We start from the raw sequence: 13,829 nt of genomic DNA, 5'->3' as shown, positions 1-13,829 counted from the left end.
CCCCCCCCCCCCCATTCTCTCTCCTCTATGTAGCACCACAGATGCCCATGTTGCCCTGCAACAGCTGTCTCACCATGTGCCATACCAAGTGTTGCCACCCAATGGAGGGGAGAGGAAGTGAGGAGGAGGGAGGATTTGAGAGGGGATGGAGGAAGGGAGGGTGCTGAATTTAGAGGGGAGGGACAGGGTCATGAATATTATTATTTTTTCTTTGTTTTTTGTTTTATCCTAATGAGGAGCTGTTGTTGTTTCTTGCTTTGTCTTGACTAACATTTTATAACCCTAATATTTTATTGCATCCTTACTCACTCTTCTGTTTCCTTTATCCCTCTTACTCTCTGAGTCCCTTCCTAAGTTGGTTCTGGATTCGGTCAAGGTGATGGCCAGGGCCCATGCCCCCCCCAACTTGGTCACAGGAAGCCCCTGGAAACAAAGCGGAGAAGGAGGGGACGTCAATCAGTGGGCGCCCTCCTATTGGTGCAGCAGGTAAACAACACTTGTGTTGACCAATAACCAGAAGAGGGATGCATAGTAACAGCGGGGCATGGAGAGAGGGTATTTTCAAATGCAATCTCTGATCCAACAAGTCAGGTGCAGGATCCAGACTCGGTTCACTGGCAGAACAAAATGGAGGGCCGGGATGGTATGCCGCCATTTTGGGGCACGATATTTTGAGTATGCATGACATGTCTTCTAATTAAGTAGAAATAAGCAGTTCAGACTGCAGGGCAAAGCTGTGGCATGAAATATGACCTTAATCATTAGTGTTTGGAAAAAATTAAATAGTTCAATACAATAATAAACAGTATAGTTTTGCCCTTTCAGAACACATTTGTGATTTGAAGGTGCCACAGTCACTACTAAGCCACCCTAATTACAGAAAATTCTTTTAAAGACAGACATCTGTGCTCACAGAGAAAGCCATACCTGTGATTTTAATTTGTATTGTGAAATTTGAAAAGTAAAGCAATGAGGCAAAAGAAGATGCCAGGACAGATTGGAAGAGATGGAAGAGTAGTGTACCATCCGAGAAACTGATGCCATATACTTTTCCCCTGTGGTCTTTTCTGCATGCTAAATGAATGCAGTCGAGAGTTTAAGTCCCCCAATAAAAGAAAACTAATAAAAAAGTATAAGATAAAGTAGGAGAGGAGTTGTGAGCTAGTGTGGCACAGCACCCTCCTTGTGTATTTGTTCATTTAATTTTGAAGGGATGAAAGCAGACAGGCATAAAGAGGGGCAGACGTAGAGAGATCACAGCATCGTGTACCGTATTGGCGGGTAGTGTGCCACACAGTCTGCCTCCTAAAGCAATAAATCTGAAACAGCATAATAGATAAATGCAATTGAGAACACAAAATACCCTGTGAGGGAAAACTAATAAAAAACTGAGTGATTAAGTGGAATCAGAGCTCTTAGGCAGTATCTGGAGATGGGGGCTGTCGCCATACAAAGACCAGAGCGGGCCAACACAACAGATGAGAGAGCATAGGGACGGGTGGCCGATAAAATGAGGGCTAAAAGCACAGGGAACGAGAGACAGATGATGGAAGCGAGGAAAGGAGAGATGGAGGAGAGAGAGAAAGTAAAGGATGGATGGGGCAGCAGATCAGAGGGAACCTCTAGTGTGTCTTGCTCTCCCTTTAAAGGAGAGCCAGGAAAACAGATTAGGAGTCCTCTTTTCTCCTGGGGGAACACACACACACACACACACATGCACACACACAACCGCCATTAAACCACCCTCCTACTCGCCACACAAACATAAAAACGAACTAACTTTTACACTGCACATGCCGCTGACCTGCCCGACCCAGAACAAATCCACTCGGTGCTGAAGTCGTGCCCGCTCACAGAGTGGGCGGAGACGGGGAGACACAATGACAGCCTGTGTGTGTGCTGCAGTTTAGGTGACCTCACATCAGGTCACGTTTGCTGACTGTTTATTACACAAAGAATAATGGTGTCAGTAAATGTCGCGCAAATACAGGCCGCAGTGTGTCATTGTGTCCTGTATTGAGAGCAGGTTGTATGTTTAATATTTTGTTAAATGGGATTTGATAATAACAACAAAAATAATAATAATAACCATAATCATGATAATCAGAATAATCTGAATCATAATGTTATTAGTAGATATTAGGGCTGCTGCTAACAAAGATGTTCATTAATGATTTATCCGACCATTATTTCCTCGTTTAATCAATTATTTGTTTATTTTAAGAAATTGCTAAGAAATTGTTAGACCATCACAATTTCCCAGAAACCAAACTGTCTTCTTTTGGCCATTAATCCAAAACCCAAAGACACTGAACCTATCAAATCTACCATATCGTCACGTTGGAGAAGCTGAATGACATAATATTAAGTAAAGTTTTACTGATCAACTAATCGATTAATCAACTCAAAGTTTGACTTCAAATAATAATCACAATAATAATTGTCGCCTTGTTTGTAATCCACATTTTTGCTGATCCGAAACATGTGATTCAAAATGGAGCTAATGCTTTATCAGTTAAACTGTGTGTGCATGCGTTTGTGTGTTATCAAAGCTGAGCCTAATGCCAGCCATTGATAAACCTTTGCCCCGACGACAGACACACAGACACTTATGCACACACACACTCACATGGTCTCAGACAAAATACTTGGAAAAGTGAAGTCTGTTTTCAGAAAGACAAATGGCTCGTGACATTCTTCACGTCATGTTCTCATAATCCCGAGTTCATAATCTTTGACTCTGACCTCACACTCTGAAATGTGTAGAGCTTGATAAAGTTTTAAATTCATAGAAGTACTCTCAAACACTAGTAAAGAAGTATTCAGAGCCTTTCTGAAGTAAAAGTATCAGTATTACTATGTAGCAATACTCTAAAATGGGCTGAAATGTCTTTTAAGTCTCAAAGTATCCACATTAATTAGTGTTATATTATTATAATATTGTATAATCAGATTGTTATTACTGATGTATTAATATTTAAGCAGCATTTTAATCTTGCAGATGGCAGAGGTGGAGCGGGTTTTAACTACTTTATATATTCCTGGGAAGTTTAATCTGTATATCAATGTTCATGATAGATATACAATAAATCATATTTTATAAAATGATCGTATATTTAGTTTGCAAAATAAATAATCTGCAAAGTGACTTATACTCAGATAAATGTATTGTAAAAAGTACATTTCCATCTTTATGTATGTAGTAAAATAAAAGTACTTCAAATTTGACTTCCACATAATTATAGATCATGTGTTTATTGTTATTATTATGGCTGATCAAGTAGAAGACATTTATAAATAATGTTTTCTGAAATTGTCAAACAATTAAAATGTTCTTTATGACTACTTTTAAGGATAATTTCAGGAATGAATTTTTGGTTATGTACGTATACAATATGTGAAATAAATGGAAGAAAGTTGTCTTATTTTAGAAGCTATTGCAGTACAAGAGAAACACACTTTGGATATTGGGAGCCAGCTTTGGATTGATCAATGCTTAAATGTGCCCTGCATTAAAACTATTTCCTTAGGTCATGATACGCAGTACCTTTAGATTGCTTTTGTTGAGTTTTGTTAATTATTTTAAAGTAAATTCAATTTTAAAAATAACATAATCAGTGTATGGTAAAATGTAAGTTTAATTTCCTTTCATGAAACACTTAGTAAGCAAGTAGACGCCCCCTTTTTTTAGTATATACTTTTTTTAATTAAAGTGGACTACCCTCTTACAGCACTTCTCAGGACGTGCCAAATGTCCTCTCCATCTTTGCTGTCCACGTCTGAATAAAAAGACAAAAATGCCCCCAAAACAATAGAAAATATAATAGACATACACGTATTGTTCACGTCTGTTTTTGGCCTCAGCAAATGATTTCGGCATCCCTTTAGATCATTTTAGAAGCCTTATTTTACAGCGCTTCATAAAATAAAACGTATAGTAATGTATTATTGTACCCAAGTGAAAAGACTCTCCTGCTGCTGCTTCAATATCTGTAGGTTAAAACGTCTCCATGACTGTGTAGTGGGAATGTGCTCGGCTGGCAGCAGCAATGTGAACATACTCCACCCTCCATCCCATTCTCCTGTGCCAGGGCCGGGCATTCCTCACCCCTCCAATAGCCGGTTAGTACCCGCTCTTTTTCTCTTTCTTTCTCTTTCTATTGCACACAAACACACAGAGGCTCACTCTTTTTTTGTCCCTATGCGACTACTTTAGACCAACTATTTCCTTCCTTCCTTATAGCCACATATATTTCTTCATTTCCTTTTTGCAGCCGTCGCATCCGTCAGTCTTCCTTCATTTCCCTTTCCTTCCTTTCATCTTTTTTTTCCCCTCCAACAAACCCTCCATCTCCTTTGCTTTCCCTCCTCAGCTGCTCTCTCATTTGGGTTTGTTTGCATGGCGGAGCGTAAAGGATGCAGACAGTGTGAGCAGGGCCAGCAGAGTCCTCCTGTGCCCATCCAGGCCAGGGCTGAGACTTGTAATGCTAGACAACATTCAGCAATACGGGGATAAATCCTCGGCCGCCGCAGACAAAAAGAGCCTTGTTTTTTGCTTTCCGCCGCTTGTTGCACTTCTCACATGGAGGCGCAGAATTCTCTGGGTCACTTCTATTAACAGGAAGAGGACTGATGATTGAGAGGGAAAAACAGAGTTTGACGTGTGGTCTTGGTGCAGAGTGTGTTTTGTGTAAGGCCAAATGAGTATTTAATGTTCACTGCAGCAGAGGGCAGTGAGAGCAGGAGATCTGCTGCAGCAGTCACACGGAAGGACTGAGGCCTTTGTTTTTTTATTGGGTTGTGCTTTTTAGTTGTGCAGTGTTTTTTGTGCACTGCGGTGCTTTGAGTCTAAAATTTGCCTTATCATCTCAATTTTCCAGCTCAGCTATATTTGCTTTTCTTTATTTCTTCCATCTATTTAATTGACCATCCGTGGTTCTTTTTGTGATCTTGTTAGGCCTTAGTAGTTTAACTGTGCACAATAGCTTTGCAAATTTGTACATTTGGTAAATAGCGCAAGTTGTCTGGATGAGCTGCCATTTCCCTTTGCATTGTTTTCTCCTTTTTTCTCTTAAAGGTCCGTGAATGTCTTTCTGTTTCACCTTTACTTCTAAGGACATTTGTTATTTTCACCTTAGTCCACCCTGAGTTATATTGCTTCAGTTTATTGTAGCAATCATCATTTGTAACAACATTATTTTGCTTTACAAATCAGAGTGTTTTTAAGATTTGGATTTGCAGGCTGAGAAGGGAACATTTAACTTCAGTCATGTTGTGCTACATAGACAGGTGCGTCAAACATCTGTTTGCTTTCCAAATTCCTCAGACACCATATTAACTCTGTAACTACTTTGAAAGAATCTGAGATGGCTCCTTATGTTGTTATCCTAATTATGCACTTCATATCTAGTAATTACTCTAATAAAACGTGCGCCTGTTGAATAAAGATGGCTGTTTATGTTTCTCTAAACTCGTAAATAGTTGGTGCCAAATCCATCTTTGATAAGTGAATATTTGTCTGCTACAATCACCAGCAATGAATCGCCTAGTCTTTTCTCTGATAATTAGTTTCTAACATAACAATCATGGTTTGCAGTTATATTCCAGCCCGGAATCTTAAACTTGTAATTTTTGAGAAAGAATAATTTTAAGGTTTTACAGACTTAGGGAAAAAAGTCCCTCCATGTTGTCTGAGCTCCGCCTGCCTGATCCCACAGTGTGCCCTTCTCCTCTTACAGTGAGCTCTAGGGAACATATTGTCCACATCATTTTGGGTCTTAAAACAGTGTGCTGTTGATCCGTTGTGGTCTGCAGTAATGGCTGGTTTAGAGGGCTGTGGTGAGATCCTCCACTCAGGGCTTCTATTAACCCAAAGCTCAGCCTAATTGACACTTATAGGTCGGTTAACATGATCCGGGCTGACACACACCAGCAAATTTCCTCCAGTTGTTTTTTTGTAACATACTTTTTATTTTTATATTTTATTTTTTATTATTTATTTGTTAAAATCAAGGGTTTATGCCCACAAGCATTTGAGTTATTTGATTATTTTGTCCCCTGTCTCCACAAATAGATGGAAAAAACGCCATGGTTCAGATGTAGCTTTAGGTTTTAAGACATTTCATCAACATTATTTCTATTTATTTATTTATAATTGAAATGAGGTCAATAAGCATATGGTGCATCAGCACCAGTGCAAGGGAGTGTAAATTATTATTTAAGCCACATTCATAGACAAATGCAAGCAGGTTTCTTCAAACTATTTTCAAATGGGCAAAGTATTTGGTCTGTTGTTCTACTGTATAGCTTTTAACAAACAGCTTCAACGTTTTTCGTCCATGCTTTAATGATTATTTGCGATGTCGCGTTTTTCTTGTATATTTAATACTTTAATGTCCACATGTAGTTCAGGTGTCTGTTTTATTTTAGCCCTATTCTTCGAAATTCCCCATAAATGATAAATGTACTTTATATAGGCCAGCTAAACGTACCGCGATTATGTTATTTTGTTATTATGTTAATTACTGAGAAATGTTTTTATCTGTGTTGGGTTTCTGTGCAGTTTACCCTCAGACTTGTTTCACAGTTAATGCAATCATGAGAAACAACGTCTTTTTTTCTGCAGTTTTTAGATTTTTGAAAATATGTTTTAGGGCCATTTCTTTAAACGTAGTCTAGGCCTACTTTAGCCTATGATTGAAAACGCCATGACTGTCATGCTGAGAAATAGGGTTATTTTCGATTTGTACACTGGACAACCACGCAACACATTTTGCTCGTTCTCCAAACACGTTTTGTTCGGTTAATGTTTTTTTTGTTTTTTGTTTGTTTTTCTTTTTAACCTCAAACTTGTAAATCTGTCTGGCCTTCTGCAACTTCCGGACATTAGTTGTTCGTGCTGATTACACAGTGTGGTCGATCTGTACAGTTATTTGTAAATTGATTAAGAGTTAGGAAAAGAATCGTGTCGTGGGATTATTCGGGGTTTAGAGGGAAATTTTGGTGTTTTTCCAATCAACTGGTCATTCTCCAAACAGGCCGTCGGGCATGTGTGCGAGCCTCCCAGTCACCAGCATCTGTAAAAAGACAACAGAAGCAATATTCAAACAAAACGAAAAGAAAACACATTCAGGAAGGTCATAGTATAAACTGTGAAAATTATACAATCGCTGGAGGCTGATGTCATTTAATAAGTAAATCATCACAACGTGTTGATTATGAAGTCCAGGCTGTATTTTATCTCATTATTATCATTATTAGAGTTTAATTTTTGTATTATTACCACCCTCAGTGCGATTAATGATTTTTTTATATTTGTTGTGGGAAAGTAGCCTACTGATAATCATTTTAATGCACTTTTAACCATTCCCCAACTCTAGTAGGATGTTATAACTTAATATTCATAATTATTAGAACTAAATGCTGAACTTGTTACTACTGCAACATTAGTTTGATTCTGATGTCCCAACTAATAACCAGAGTTCGTCTTACAAATAATAACCATAAGTTTAAAATTACCACTTAATATTATTTATTTATTCATTGAAAATCGAAATTCAGAAAGGATTTTTGCGGTCATATATGTCACAAAAAGAATCACGTTTGAGCTCATGCACATTTATAGTCACTTTTTTAAATGAATGAAATTGATGTATAATAATGGAAGTTTGTTTTTCTTAAAAAAATCTCACTTGGAAAATAAATGGCCTTTGAATAAGTGTTAATGAGTAGGTGAAAGTTTGCAGTTGAGAGAGTTTAGGTCACATTATTTATCTTTGTGTTGTTAACAGAATCATCTTAAAAGGTCTTTTTGGTCTCCATTTTAAACAACATTCAGACTGTGACACCAACTAAAACGACAAATTATCTCCCAGCTGTTAAGTAAATGGAACCTTCGTTACTTCATTCTTTTTCTTTTCTTTTTAAACGCCCCACATCCTCACGTCATGAGACCACAGACACACTGTCGTGTAAATGGAAGCATCCAATTTAGGCCCAAACAAAAACTTAAATCACAAATTCAGTGACTTGAATAATTGATGTGGCCAAATGTGTGGGGAGGTCAACATTTAATTATTGATAAGTCGTCATGTTGGAGGAATGTCATTAGACGTCTGCTTTAAAAAAAAAAAAAAAAGAAGAAGACTGATAACGACACAGGCCCAACTGCGATTAAATCCGATTTACACGCAGACGCAGGCCCAATGCACTAAAGTATCATTAAAAAAGGCCTACATTCAATAGGACTATTTAATGTCATTATGCGTTGTCTTGATTTAAACGAAGTGTTTATATTAGTTTTGCAAAGCCTGGTGTGTGAAATATAAAACAAATAGCATTGCCTTTTAACCATCTGATTAGCCTTGCGTGGGTTTTCCACTCGCATGTTTTTGGAATACTTTCTGAAATTAACCTAGTGTGTACGATTTTTTGGATATGGGGAAATCACTTTAACGAAAACATTTTTGAGGAGCTATTTTCTTTGTGTCATTCTCTTTTTGACCACTACCACAAGTCCTGTTTCCCACGTAATGCTCTTCGTCCCAGGACAAAAACCGGTTACATGAAAAACTCAATAACGTTTTGGCCTTTTCCCTAAATAATCCGAGAGGATGTCCACATGTCGTGCATGTCTTATGGTTGTCTTGGACGGGTCTGTGTCTCCCATATTCTGCAACTATCAGCCCTTCTATTAGAAACAGCACATTTTGCGTTCTAGAGTCATTTCCCCAAAGTCAGATCTTTTATGGCTTCCACTCTCTCTCAGGCACATTTAATCCTGTTGCTTCACTGCGTCATTCTGTTGGGAGACACCGTGACAACTTGTGTTAGGGAAGTCTTTCATAGACGCTTTAAAGTGTGCTAAATTCCATCATTGCCATTACACTTATCGCCTTAATGAATAACAATAACAATTCTAAGCTTAAAATATGGAAAGTCCTGCTTTCAAAAGCCCTCCGAACCTCCTCATATTCACTCAACTTCTGAGGACACGTGGTGACTTGGCATTTGATATTTTGAATGTAATCAGCTGGCACTGAGTGACTAGACTTTCCTTAAATTAACCCAAATGAACCCTTTTATGCTTGATCTTTGCTCGAGATTGTGACATTAAAAACTACGTAAATCAACCTCGGAGCAGCTCGGGTCATGCCCAGCCGTGCCCACAGTGCCACTCTCGAAAGCTCCACGCAGGCGGTAGGTAGGAGCCAGTGCAGCCCTAATCCCCGCCGTCCGTGATTTAGCCCTTGGTCCTCCTAATTCTCCTAAAGCCCCAGCTGCTTCCCTGGCCGCTTCGCTTTCTCCGCGACAGACTGCAAACCGCTCGCTTTATTAAAAATTCACCCAATAATTCATCAGTTCGACGCTGCCGGCTGAAGCGCCGTCCCCCACCTCCACTGTAAACAACTGCCCCAGTTCCCCGTCTCTTATTTTTCTGTGTGTAAACAGGACACACGTTGCCGAGGTGAGCTATTTAGTGGCTGATATTTTGTGGTGGAGGGAAGTGCATGTGGGCTGTTGGTCGCGGCTGCCGGAACGCACGGCGAGCTTCCATTTTACGCACCGAGGCATCCAGAGCCCCGCCGGAGCCCGGACCGACCACGCGTCGCTGTGCAGGCATTCTGCTTTCGGCGAAGCTGCGATCTGAAGAAGCAAAACGCAAGCTGCTCTTTCATCTCGTCAGCTTTGAGGAGGAGGCGGCGGCGAGGGACCAGGGGTGTCCCCCCGTTTGTGTGTAACTCCGCGTGTGTGCGTATGTGTGCTGTGTGTGTTTGGAACAAGAGAGAGAGAGAGAAGAGAGAGAGAGAGCGAGAGAGCGATACGAGGGTAAAACAGATCGGACGCGCGACGCGGGAGACAGCCGCTTTTGGACACGTTTTGGAGACAGAAGCTGCCCGACTGCAAAGGCTGCACACGGAAAAATAATATAAACAGAACTTACTTTGCATGACCTCTTACGTCCATTCATTTTTTTTCTTTGAAGTGTTATTTTGTATTCTTTCGGGGAGCTTTTAAGCGTCTCCCGATCTGCTGGACAAGTTTGGCCGCTGAAGCACGCACCTCGGGACTCTGACGCAGACGTCTCTCTGACTTCTTGCTGCTGGAGATGGGCGCATCTGAGGCCAAACTGCGGTAGACGGAGGGCTCGGTGCCGCTGTCCTCTTTTCCTCCTTTCTCTGCAAAGTGGACCCACTTTTGAAAGAGCGTGTTTTTTTTCTATCTGGGCCTAAGGCCGACTTGTTTAAAGGTCCTTTTTCTGCTTCCGGCAACAGCGAAGATACTAAGTCTTCCTCCCTCAGCCCTCACTCCCTCTCTCACTTTTTTGGAAGCTGAACTTTTAAAGGAAAATGGGGCACTGAAAGGGTTGGCAGATCTCCCCACCCTATAATGGTACGTGCTGTGTAACTCAATAGTTCCCCTCTGTTGGGTCTATAGGGTAAGGTCTATAGGACTGAATTTAACATTTCTTGTGTTAAACTGATTCCCTGCTGTTAGTTTGAGGGTATTAATTTCTTTGTAGAAGATCAGCATTTTGTTGGACGCGCGGAGTGTGGGGCCATGAATGATGACACAACGCACCGATAATTATGAAGCATCTAGACTTACAGTGATTGACCACATTTTGACAAAAATGGAATTTGCGGATTGCCCCATATTACTTGCAAAACCACAGGAGTGTATTTTAATGCAGCTCTTGTTTTATAGTATACCATGTCTTTTTTGTGAACCTAACTTTCCTTGCTCCCAATTCCCTTAAACCTTTCTCAACATATTAACGTTGTAATAATATATTTCTAATATGATACAGACATAAAACACATTTTTCTTAATTCAAAATCAGTGTTTTAGCCTCACTGATGGGTTAACATCGTGCAGGCTGAATTATTTGCAGATGCGTTTGAGTAGCCCAGTAAATACAGATTGACAAAGTGGAGGCTGCTCTTCCTTCGCAGCCCAGATCAAACATAGTAAAACACACATGTAGACTGCGGAGATTTGAAAGCCCAGCATAGCTATGTGCGGTATTCATTATTTTGATGATGACATTCTGAAAGCATTCTAAATCCGTGTGGAGCAGGGTTACTGCACCGTTCTCCACCTTGCACCCGGACTGTCTTTTCTGTCTGACTGTGCCTTTTTTTTATATCAATGGGCACTTCATTTGCGTAGTTGATGACACTTATAGCGACTACAAGGGGGTGGGGAGGTGAGGTGACGCACAGACCGTCTTTGTACCCCTATAACAAGTGCGAAAACACCATGAATAATAAGAGCGCCTCCGTGTATTAAATTAAAGAGGAAGAATCTTTGGTCTAATGAAGATCTGATTAGATTTTAACACTCTGCAGCATTTATTTCATCAGATGATTACTAAAGTATTCCTTGAAATTAAACTGTCTCTGTCATGGTGAATTTCAAAGCTTTTGAATTATGACATCATAGTATAGTTATAATGGCCTAAATTTGTGACCTAGATTAAAATTGATCTTCATTATCAGCCAAAGAGATTACTGTTAAAGTACCATAATAAGACGTGTTTGTAGCTTCCAGGTTGTTCTGTTGAGCTCTTGGTTTAACAAAGAACCAAATATTCTGAGGTAATGATGGGAAGCTTTTGTAGAAACAGAGAAATTCATTACTTTAGCGGGGATGAATACAGGATGCACATGCCAGAAATTGCAATACAATATTCCTATTGCACCAAATATATTTCTAATGGTAAAATGTAATGGTTTATATATACTGACACACAATCTGGATATCATTTTTCAAATGACAATGTCTTTGTTTCACCAATAAAAACAATAAACATTCAAAAATAATTAACCAAAGACACATGAATGTCCGCAACACAGCAAAAAATTTGCAATAGTTGCTACAGCTTATGCAAATGAAAACTCCAGACATGAGGATATTTTATTGTTGTTTATTCATTAATAACATCTAACTCATATAAAAGGTTTTGTTTTGTGGAGTAATTTTAGATATTGTCTAGACACTCCAATTCAGACTGGATGGAACTTTGAGTGTCATCAACAATATGCAAAAGTGTCTTGTATGTAAAGAAAAATCATTATAGAGGGCATCTATGACAAGTTTTCATTCAGTCTGCCTCTGCTCAATTATTGTCACCGAGGAACTTTACAGGAGGAAACTTGGTTTCAGTTCTTCAAATGAAAGACACGTTGTTCGCATGTGTGAAAACATACTTTTAGGTGTTTCAAACATCAGTTAGAAGAATAATGACTTTATTACGGGGGTCACTTGCCAGAAATGTTTGTCATGATGTGACACAGAGTCATATCTACACAACACAAACAGGCCTTGAGTGGTTCAAAATTTCACATTTCAGGCCACATGTGAGTTGTGATGTCAGCTGAACGATTGTCTGTCTTCCTAAGGTGAATGACACGTTAGACAATGGTTGTTTTGAAAGTGGGCCTGCAATTTTACAATTGGTTGCACTTCAGTTGTTGCGGAGAAAACCTGCCAACCACAGAACCTGTCAGTCACATCAAAGCCAAGACTGGTATTGGTGCCAAGCTGGAAGGTGGGCGTGAACCTTGTAATGTATTTAAATACATCTTTTAGAGTATCATTTCAGTGAGATGGAAGTGGGTGAGACATTTGAAATGAGCTCAACACACTGCCTTATTGAGTCATACTGAGTGTGTGTATGTAATGTAACTCTATGCTTCCTGGTCTTTGTGGTAAACTCTGCTGTATTAGAACCTAACCACAAGAAAATCTCTCCACGGATCAGACCTTGTGTGACACAAAGGGCTAATTGTACCAGTCCAAATCTCATTGTTAAATGCAGATAACCAGTGCGGCGAGGCCTTAACTAAGTGTGGTTCGGCCAATACAAAAAAGCATGAATGAGGATCCATGTAGGAAAAGCGATGTCGGTGGCGTTGGGTTACCTAGTGTACGGAGGTGACGTATGGTGCGAGCAGTGTGGCAGCAAAATGTTGCAGCCCGGGAAGTTCAGTGTTACAATTGGCATGGTGTTCATCTGAAGGCCAGCCTGTCGAGCAAGATCAGGAGTTGACAGGCGGGGTGCGAGGCCAAGCCAATCTTGGGGTGTGTCACAATGTGCGCCCTGTTCAAACTTGTTTTTCACCGAAACAGTTTTTGTTTTAGAATGTTTTTTTTTTTTTCGTGCCTTGAGTTGGTACAGCTATTGTTAAGTGTGGCATAGTTTCTATCTATTACTCAGGAATCAAAAAGCTTTAACCTCACCCAGCTGATTTGCATACAAGCACCATCGATTTGAACCACACACACATACACACAAAAGTTAATTTCCTGCTTGAGTGGAATGTGTTTTGCCTCAGTCGTGTGGAATAATTTTAAACTCCTGCACAGAAACTGTTCACGCCGTGTGCCTCATGCCTTATACAGATCCCACCATTTATAATTGTGTTAATAAAACACAACTGCACAATTAAGCCAAATGCAGTCTTTAGCACTACATCTTGGCTGCACTTCTGACCCAACAAAACCTTCAGGACCCACAAGTGAAGTGAAATAATTAGCCCCACTCTGCTCAGCCATCCATCTATCCTTCTTTTTTTAATGCAGCCCCTCAGTTTCTCATCTTCTTTCTTATCCGTTTTCCGTCCACCCCCGAGATGGCTGCGTGGAAAAATTGTATTTTTCCAACATTTCTCCCCAAGGTAGCTTTGGCAGGAACTCACACGGCGGCCATTTCTGCCTTTCATACACCCCTCACACACCGTGGAACAGATCGCCGGTGCGGCCTAGCGTCTTTGAAGTGGTTGCCATCTCACGCAGGTTGGCTGGACTCTCTCCTTCTCTCTCCC

The 13,829-nt window shown here is 40.1% G+C and overlaps 1 protein-coding gene and 1 long non-coding RNA gene across 23 annotated transcripts in view; one reads left to right on the top strand and one right to left on the bottom strand.

Moving 5' to 3' along the window:
- The first annotated feature begins 363 nt into the window (after positions 1-363).
- Positions 364-13,829, top strand: part of LOC117960707 (nuclear factor 1 X-type-like) — a 119,609-nt gene continuing 106,143 nt past the window's right edge. For 4 of the 22 annotated variants that reach the window (XM_034898892.1, XM_034898917.1, XM_034898835.1 and 1 more), the window contains exon 1: positions 9,535-10,392. In XM_034898892.1, the coding sequence (XP_034754783.1) occupies positions 10,390-10,392 (3 nt within the window). In that variant the 5' untranslated portion in view covers positions 9,535-10,389. Of the gene's footprint in view, positions 487-4,103; positions 4,123-9,528; positions 10,393-13,829 lie in introns of those variants that run through there. The other 18 variants (XM_034898875.1, XM_034898900.1, XM_034898820.1 and 15 more) reach the window with 16 other exon arrangements.
- Positions 6,841-10,301, bottom strand: LOC117960818. The gene is made up of 2 exons (XR_004660235.1): positions 10,063-10,301; positions 6,841-7,076 (listed from the first exon to the last, which is right to left on the bottom strand). It is a non-coding gene; the product is annotated as an uncharacterized LOC117960818 (long non-coding RNA).

Source organism: Etheostoma cragini, chromosome 2 (genome assembly GCF_013103735.1).
Source record: "Etheostoma cragini isolate CJK2018 chromosome 2, CSU_Ecrag_1.0, whole genome shotgun sequence".
In the NCBI taxonomy this organism is placed as follows: domain Eukaryota; kingdom Metazoa; phylum Chordata; class Actinopteri; order Perciformes; family Percidae; genus Etheostoma; species Etheostoma cragini.
This window is presented reverse-complemented; position numbering and strand designations above follow the sequence as displayed.